The 9201-nt window shown below is 41.6% G+C and overlaps 1 protein-coding gene across 1 annotated transcript; it reads left to right on the plus strand.

Annotated features, from left to right (window-relative positions):
* The first annotated feature begins 356 nt into the window (after positions 1–356).
* LOC129553062 (centrin-2) lies at positions 357–1363 on the plus strand. The gene has a single exon (XM_055421730.2). It carries the CDS (start codon positions 375–377, stop codon positions 864–866), a length of 492 nt encoding a protein of 163 aa, XP_055277705.2. The 5' UTR covers positions 357–374; the 3' UTR covers positions 867–1363.
* The last annotated feature ends 7838 nt before the right edge of the window (positions 1364–9201 follow it).

Genomic DNA, 9201 nt, shown 5'->3' on the forward strand with positions numbered 1-9201 from the left:
TATTATTCTATATTGACAGAATATACATCTTACCTTAGTAATATTTGGCCAAATCTAGAAGTAATCAGAAAATCGGAGAAATTCGAGCAAAGCGGAGCAGCGTTCTAGGACCTTTTTAAAATTAAGGATCCCCAAATTGGGAGAACTGATTATCCGTACAGTTGTCCACAGTCAGCTCCTTCGCTAACTCTCTTTGGGAATGATTTTCAATAAGAGAGGTCTAAAAGAAGAAGGGATCTCCCTGCTTGTACAAACAATAGTAGAGAAGGAGGGACAGACCGTGCATAGAAAGATTTATTGCTATTTCCAGCAAACCCTGATATCTCTCCTGTTAAGCAGTTTTGAAATCCGCCTCTAACTTTAAGAAGGCAAACATGGCATCAACTACCCAGCGAAAAAGGACGAGTCCTAAACCCGAGCTTACCGAAGAGCAGAAACAGGAAATTCGAGAAGCCTTTGATCTCTTTGATGCTGATGGAACTGGGACAATTGACGTTAAGGAACTTAAGGTGGCAATGAGGGCGCTGGGCTTTGAACCGAAGAAAGAAGAGATCAAGAAAATGATAAGCGAAATTGATAAGGAAGGGACAGGAAAAATGAACTTTAGTGACTTTTTGACTGTGATGACTCAGAAAATGTCTGAGAAGGATACCAAAGAAGAAATCCTGAAAGCCTTCAAGCTCTTTGATGATGATGAGACTGGGAAGATATCATTCAAAAACCTCAAACGTGTGGCCAAGGAGTTGGGTGAGAATCTCTCTGACGAGGAGCTGCAGGAAATGATTGATGAAGCTGATAGAGATGGAGACGGAGAAGTCAATGAGCGGGAGTTCCTGCTCATCATGAAGAAGACAAGCCTTTATTAAGATCAGTCTCAGCTTTTCTACCATGAGCACAGGGAACTCGGTTTAGTGCCTGCCATTGTGTGAAGCCTGGTTTTTGAAAATGTAAATTATTTTTCCCCACTGATGTCTCGGTATAACTTTAGTAACAACTCTAAATCTATTTTCAACTTTTGAAAGTGTTCTTTGAAATTGAGGTTCTTTGTGAGGTGCCCGGGTGACTGCTTTAATTCCCCAAGGCAGAACAAAAGCATGTTAGAATGGAGAAAAGGGTCTTTGAGCTTTCACCCACCTGCCATTCTTCCTTGTATTGCTTAACTCTTGTCCTGCATTCCCACATTTATGCCACCGCCAAACAACTTCTTCTCAAGCACACGTACCCATGTCACCACAAGCAGGGAGCATCTCTTCAATGGTTCCAATTTTAATTGACACCTGAGTGCAGCTTTCTCTTTTATAAAACCCAGTGAACTCTTACTTGTATTTGGATGTGTGTGTGTGTATGTATGGGCTATTTGTTTTATCTTCAAATAAAGCCTTTCTTATTTGAAAAAAAAAAAAAAAAGACTAAGGTCAAACTCATGTTGTATGGTTGTGACGTCTGTCCTAAATAATACAGACTATATTTCATGGAGGATGAACGTAGGCCATCCACAGGGCCTGGCCTGAAAGTGAGGGAAATGAAGGGTGCCAAGTGGCACCATAGATTCATGGACCTAAATCATAGAATGTTAAGGTGAGGGTTTTCAGAGACAAAAACCTCTAGGGAGCCCCTTTGGCATCTTTGCCTAAGTTAGAAAAAGGCTCTCCCTACTTCTGAATGGGTGTAGCCCCTAGCCAGAAGGCATGGTGAGCTCTGAAAGCCACACCCCACCAGACACCTTAGCCAGGTGTCCTTGTGTTGTGGACAACCCTGCCAATCATAGGTATTGGTTTTGTTCGTCATTTTATAGGTGAAAAACTGACTCCAGATATTGATGATGTTGCCAAAGGATATGCCCAGGGTAATCCTGAATTTAGAATACTGCATTCTGAAACTAGAGTTTTGAGAGGCCAATGACATGTACCTTATTCTTTGGGAGAGCAAGCCAGAGGAGGTGTGGACAGGAAAGAATGCTCCTCTTCAAAAGTCTGGTCACCCTACATACCAACTTACCAATTTCAGAGTTAGTTAATTTATTATAAACTAAAAATGCCCTCTGAAAGTATTGCCTCATTCACATATTATCATTGAATGACTTCACTTGGGTGATAATAGTGGTAATTCTTTACATCTAAAAAATACCTAATAGTTTTCAAATACACACACTATTTTATTCCCAAGATCACAAGGATTTCCTGGCTATTAAGGACTTTTTTGAGGAAATTCATGTCCAATGACTCCAAGAAGCATTAAAAATATTTTTCTAAGCATACTTTCTTTTGAAGTATAACACATATACATTAAAGTACACAAACTGTTTAAGTGTAGAGTCCATTGAATTTTTACAAATTGAATACAATTATGTAACCCCCACCCAGATCAAGAAATAGAATATCAGCAGTAGCCTAAGAATCCCCTTTCTCTAAAAATGTTGATGCCGAACTTTTCCTAAAGACACACTGTACAAAGAGAACACGAGGAAAAATCCTAGTCAAGTCTATGCATCAGGCTGGGGTTAGATTAATCTGTGCTCAGCAAATTAAGGATGAAGAATGAGAAAGATACCAATAAATTACTGGCTTTAATTGCTTTTAAAGCTTTTCTAAACCTTAACAATGTTTATTTCTTTTGACCCAGTGATTTTGATTCTTGGAATCTATCAGATTCAGAGAGACTGCCATACAAGTTGAGAAACTGGATTCAACCTAAGCATTAGCATAAAAGCTCAGTTAAATAAATTTTTCATTGATTGGTAAATGAACTATTATGCAATGATTAAGCACATTGGGATCTTTGATTAAATGCTCATGACACAGTGAGAAGTAAAAAAGGCAAGATACTATATTAGATAATAGTTGTCTCAAATTTTGGTAAAAATATCTAAACAATTGGAAAAGAATATATGAAAACATAAACAATGGTGATCTCTAGGTGTAAAACTGTAGCCAGTTTTAATTTCATGCATTTTGTTTTCTGTACATTTTTATAAATTAAATATTTCTAAATGAGTATGTTGCTTTAGTAAGAAAATATTTAGAAATTTTTTATAAAACCATTTGTCTTTTTACAAAATCATTTGTCTACTTATTAAATTATTATTTTTGTTAAAAATAAATAAGATGCTGAAAAATATGCTTACTTTCTCATCAGGAAAAGACACAATAATTCCTTTTCCCACATTCTACAACCTTGACCTACTCTTATGGCCTCACTGAAATTACATGTCCAGCTCTTTTTAATGTGATACAAACCTTTTGAAAACTGAGACTATAAATGACATGGAGCCAAACCAGTGGAAGGTATTCTTAATATTTTTGTTATTCTTGAAACACATTTATAACCATTAAGAAAACATATTCTTATCTACAGTATGGGTTTCAAAGAATGTGGGTTTTTTTTTTTCTAATTCTTCAAAAATTGATCATCTATACAGCACATGCTTGGCAATTCTCAATCACTCAGTCGTGTCCGACTCTTTGCGACTCCATGGATAGTCCATGGAATTCTCCAGGCCAGAATACTGAAGTGGGTAGCCTTTCCCTTCTCCAGGGGATCTTCCCAACCCAGGGATCGAACCCAGGTCTCCAGCATTGTGGGCAGATTCTTTACCAGCTGAGCTACAAGGGAAGCCCCTCAATCAAAATATCCTGTCCCCTAAATATTTCTATTAAGTAGGAGAAAGGGTTTACATTTTTTTTTCCTTTGCACTTGAAACCCCATACCCAATATATAATCAGCGTGTGCATAGGCGTACTTGTCCAGTTGTTCAAGTGAGGGTTGGGTGGAGGTGGGGTCATGGACTTGGAGTTGAGTTTCACAATTTTTGCAACCTTGAGGTGAGCAAATGTCTTTGTGCTTGGTTTTCCTCTAGGAAATGAAGCTTAGAGATATGCTGATTTTTAAGAGCTGAACTGAGCTGCGTTTGTGGATGAGATCAGTGTTAATAGAAGAGGAGAGGGGAAGGGAGGTCTGCCCTGGTAAGCATGGTTGGGTGAAAAGGGACGAGGCCCCTGGGCAGAGCAGACAAGGCTCAGGTCGTGGTGAAGGGGCATAGAAGGTGAGAGATTCTCTTTGCAATAGTAGAATACTAGGGCTCAAAAAATTCTCACTGATCATCCCTCCCAGCAAACACATTTTGAGGGCAAACTGGATATAAGACAAGTGATCTGGCCAGGAGAGGGATCCATTTAGCAACAGAGGTAGGATTCAAACCAGGTATTTGATTTTCTGCTCTAGCCTGTCTTTCTCCTTCCATGGTTCTATGCCAGATAATTATCTAAACAGAGTGACTCTCCAGGGATACCCATGGGAAAAGAGTATCTTTCCCAAACCAGACACTTTATCAAGTGGCACAGCCTTTCCTTAAGATCTACAGCCCTGGTACTACCCTGGTGGCCCAATGGTTAAGAATTTACCTGCCAATGCAGGGGACACGGGTTCCATCCATCCCTGATCTGACAGGATCCCATGTGCTGCAGGGCAACTCAGCTTGTGTGCCACAACTACTGAAGCCCATCGCCTAGAGCCCATGCCCCAAAACAAGAGAAGCCACTGCAACAAGAAGCCCCTGCTTGCCAAAACTAGAGAAAGCCCTCTGGAAGCAATGAAGACCCAGTGCAGCCACATAAATAAATAAATAAACTAATGTTAAAAACAAAACAAAGAACTGCAGTGCAGCTGCTGCCATTTTCAGAAGCCAATGTCACTTGCTTTTTCCTTGCGGCTTTCTAGGCCGGCTCCATGGCTTATTACATAGCCAAGGAGTAGGAGAGACTGGTTGCTGAGAAACACAAGGTTTGAGTATTTCAAGATTTTGGGTTTTGTCAGAAGTTAAACCTAAAACAATGATTTGAGGGCAAGTAGTTGGCTCAGACAGAGGAGCCTGGCGGGCTACAGTTCATAGTGTGTGCTTTCAGAGTTGGACACAACTGAAGTGACTTAACATACACACAGTTGGCTCAGGAGGTGATTCTGAGAAACACCACTAGGGGATCAAGAAGTGAGACAGAAAAGGGAAGAAAGCCAGTAAACAGTGTGTGATCAAACCAGCTACCACTGTGGGTAACGGGAGCTCAGCTGTCTGGGAGACCATGTAGAATATATTAAATGTTCCCTTAGAGCAGGCTTTCTTACCTCAGCAATGTTGACATTGGGGCTGGATCACCTTTTGTTGTAGGGGATGTGTTGTTAGGTATTTAAGCTGCATCCCTGGCTTGGCTTCTACCCATTGGATGGTAATAGCGTCTTCCTGTTCTCTCCACCCCATTCCCTTCCAGGACTGTGACAACCCAAAAGGTCTCCAGACATTGCCAATGCCCCCTAGGGGGTAAGGTTTCCCAGGGTTGAGAACCACTGCCCAAGACTTATTCCACTCAAGGGTTGAGGGAAAAGATCATCCCCCCAACCCCCGCCATAGTGTTGGTAGATGGGGATGTTTCTGGGGACATTAACTCTCTGAAACTCATTGGCCAAACGTGCTATCTGAATCAGAAAAATTGTCCATAGGCAGAAATGGCAGAGTGACTAGCTCTTGGTGTTTATAGTGAGTCCTGAGGGTATATGGGTAGGGTACAAGCAACACCTACTCTGTGTTCGTCTAGGGATCCGCTTCATCATTTATTCATTTCGTCATCATTTCTTTTTATTTTTTAAAATATTTTTTATTGTGGTAGAAGTCACATAATATAAAACATACTATTTTAACCATATTTAACTGTTCAGTTCAGCAGCGCTAAGTACATTCACACGATTCTGTGACTCTCGCCATCACCTGTCTCCAGAATTTTTCACCTTCCTAAGCTGAAACTCTGTCCCCATTAAACACTAACTCCCCATCCCCTGCCCCAGTCTTTGGCCCCTGCTATCTACCCATGTGCTTTCTGATTCTATGAATTTGACAATTCTAAGTACCTCATTTAAGTGGAATCAAATAGTATTTGTCTGCACCTACTGTACCTTGGAATGGATTTTTAAGGTTTACTTAATATATGTTCTACAAACAGCTTGAACCTTGTTTTTTTTCTCCTGTGCTATACATTAAGTTCTCATTAGTTATCTATTTTATACACAGTAGTATGTATACGTCAATCCCGATCTCCCAGTTTATCACCTTTCTTTCCCCCCTTGGTGTCCATATGTTTGTTCTCTACATCTGTGTCTCTGCTTCTGCTTTGCAAATAGGTTCATTTGTACTATTTTTCTGGATTCCACATATGTTCACTAATATGTTTGTTTTTCTGACTCACTTCACTCTGTTCATCATTAGTTCTTCATTTGTTCTACAAATGTTTATCAAAGATCTACTGTGTGCTGGGCAGCAGGCAAGACATAGGAGATTCAGTGTTCAATGGTGAGCAAAAAATGGACTTAGCTCTTGTCCTATGTCATTAGAACTAACAGTCTTGAAGAGCAGTGAGCAGATGATACAAATAAATGTTTTTAATAACAACTAAGATAAGTGAACTCCAGGAGTTGGTGATGGACAGGGAGGCCTGGCGTGCTGTGACTCATGGGGTCGCAAAGAGTCGGACATGACTGAGCGACTGAACTGAACTAAACTGAACTGAACTGAAGATAAGTGCTAAGGTAAGATATACAGCATGGAAATAAATCACAGACCTGTGGCTGTTTCTCTGATGTGCTACTTTTAGGACCTTCTCACTCACGGTCCCCTCCACCTGGGATTTCTTTCTCCCAGAAAGCATTGCATGATCCTTTGCTTCATTTAGGGCTTGGTTAATTTCCTCCTCTTTAGAAGGGTATTCCCTGACCACCTCATCTAAGATAGTGGTCTTCTTTTGCCTTTTACTTTATTTATTTGTGGTTCTTGCACTTATCATACCCATACAAGGTTTATATTTATTGTTCATTGTCCCTGATGTTACACTGATGCTTTTTCTTTACGTTCCCAGTAAGTAGGACAGTGCATAGCACTTAGTATATACTAAAAAATATTTGTTGTATGAGTAATCTAGGGAGATTGACTTGATTAGGGAGACCAAGGAAGACTTTCAGAAGAGAACGGCAGTAAGTCAAGATCTAAAGAAAGTAGAAATTTCCTGAATGAAAAAGGTAGGGAAAAGCATTCTAGAAAGTGGAATGGCTCCATGGATAGAAGAAGCATGGTTAACCTGAAGAATGAAAAGAAGGCCAGTGAGAGCAGGGCAGAGAGAGCAGGGAACCCTTTGTTAGGATTTTAATATTTAGAGTAAAACTATGAAGAAGCCATGGATATATGTTGACTAGTGGAAAGTTGTGCATGGGAAGATGGATGAAGGAGTAGGCAAATACAACCAGATTTCTGTTTTAAAAAGATCATTCTGGCTCCAGGGTCTACAATACTGAAGGGTAACAGCAGATACCATCATGGTGCTGCGTTTCATCCTCACAACTTTATACCCACCTGGTTGAATATTTGGGTATACATGGAAAATTTCAGGTCATGTGTCAGGGGCTCATGTATATGTTTGTCCTTAAATTCCCAGGAATGAAAAAAGCATTCTTCTACCCAAAGAGCTTCCAGAGGACTCTTCTTCCCTGTGCTCCTCATTGGTGTCCATATCTTCAGAGTGTCTCTAGTTTGGGTTGAGAAATGAGGAGCTGTTGTGGCCTCCCTTTTAGTGGATGATTTGTCTCTTGGGGTCCTAGCTCCTTAACTAGTCTGGGTGAAACCAAGCCTTGTCCTGGATCTCAGGATCTTGTGAAGGACTGTCTTATTGTTCACAAATTTGATGCCCTTTCCATGGAATGATAATATATCTCTGACCATTGAAATTGGTCATGGTCAATTTGTCACAAGAAATGTGAGCAGAAAGGATGAGTGTCCTTTCTGAGACAGAAGTTTCAGAGTCAGAGCACGGTTGTCTGTGTTTCCTTTTGCCTTTGCAGGCATGTGATGAAAGTTTGTTGAAAAAAAATGAATGAAAGGAAAAAGCCCCAGTTAAACTTGAATAGCCAAGGCCTATTACAGTTTCCACTAACAAGCTGCAGCATAGTTCTTTTGCTATTCTAGTGGCCACATATGTTTCTTAAGGTTCCTTTCCTTTTTAAGAGCCTGTTCCCTTGTGGCTCAGCTGGTAAAGAATCCGCCTGCAATACGGGAGACCTGGGTTTGATCCTGGGTTGGAAAGATCCCCTGGAAAAGGGAATGGCTACCCACTCCAGTATTCTGGCCTGGAGAATTGCACGGACTGTATAGTTCATGGGGTCACAAAGAGTTGGACACGACTGAGTGACTTTCACTTCATCACTTCACAGATACAGTAGAAGTAAAATGATTTTTGGATGCTTATTGGAAGTATTGCCCCTGCTGGCTAAAGCGGGAAAAAAATTGAATTAGGGCTGGAAGCACTGATGGGCAAGTTATTTTGCAAAAAAAAAAAAAAAAAAGTTCTTCAGGATGGTCGTCTGAATAGCAGGTTTTCACTGGAAGCTGTATTCATCGCTGTTTCTCAGACTCTATCCCCACCAGAGAAAACTAATTCACTCAGGAGCCTCAGGACTCTTCCCTGAGACCAGGAAATGAGGGAAACGGCCCTACAAATTGCTGTCAAATTTTGTACTTAATAGGTGTTCCTTGTGAGCAGTGTTTTGGTGACCTTAGTCCCTGGAGTCAGAGCCTCGGGATGAAAGGATGCCTTAAGCGGGGAGTCGGCAGGCCGGGATAGGGTCTGAGCTTCGTGGGAGGCGCCCCTCTCTCGGCTGGAGGCAGGCGGTTCCGCAGCCTGCGGTGATCTCCAATCCGAGTCTCCGACAGCACCCGGGTCCACCTTGCAGACACACTGATGCTTCCGCCGCTTGGGTGCCGCACCGGGAAAAGTCTGCTGTGCCGAAGAGGAAGCAAATTCACACGTAATTCAGGTTAAAACTGAGCTGTGCCGAGAGCAACGGGATGGAGTGACAGGGATCCGCACATACCTCCGGGAGACCCCAGTGCTCCCTGCCTTTGACTTCTCTTGTGCTTCCCGCAGCTCGTGTCGGATTCCCTGGACCTTCAGCCCCACTGCCGTCGGGGGGTGTGTTACCTAAAACCAGGCGCTGACCTCAGGTCAGGGGCTCCTGAGTGTTTCACCTCTCTGCTGTTCATAGCTAGCTGGGTGGCCTCTGAAATATTATTTAATTTCTCTGGGTTCTGATTTCCTCAGTTGTGTGATACTCAGTGACCTCGCTGGGACATTTCACTGCTTATGAAAAATGGTGTCTTTTGAATGTTTAGTC

This window comes from Moschus berezovskii, chromosome 18 (assembly GCF_049115385.1).
Source record: "Moschus berezovskii isolate FMDL1 chromosome 18, NW_MosBer_1.0, whole genome shotgun sequence".
In the NCBI taxonomy this organism is placed as follows: domain Eukaryota; kingdom Metazoa; phylum Chordata; class Mammalia; order Artiodactyla; family Moschidae; genus Moschus; species Moschus berezovskii.

Bases quoted from the DNA above. Each gene is read 5' to 3' on its own strand.
- LOC129553062 (XM_055421730.2), top strand. From the start codon at position 375: ATGGCATCAACTACCCAGCGAAAAAGGACGAGTCCTAAACCCGAGCTT.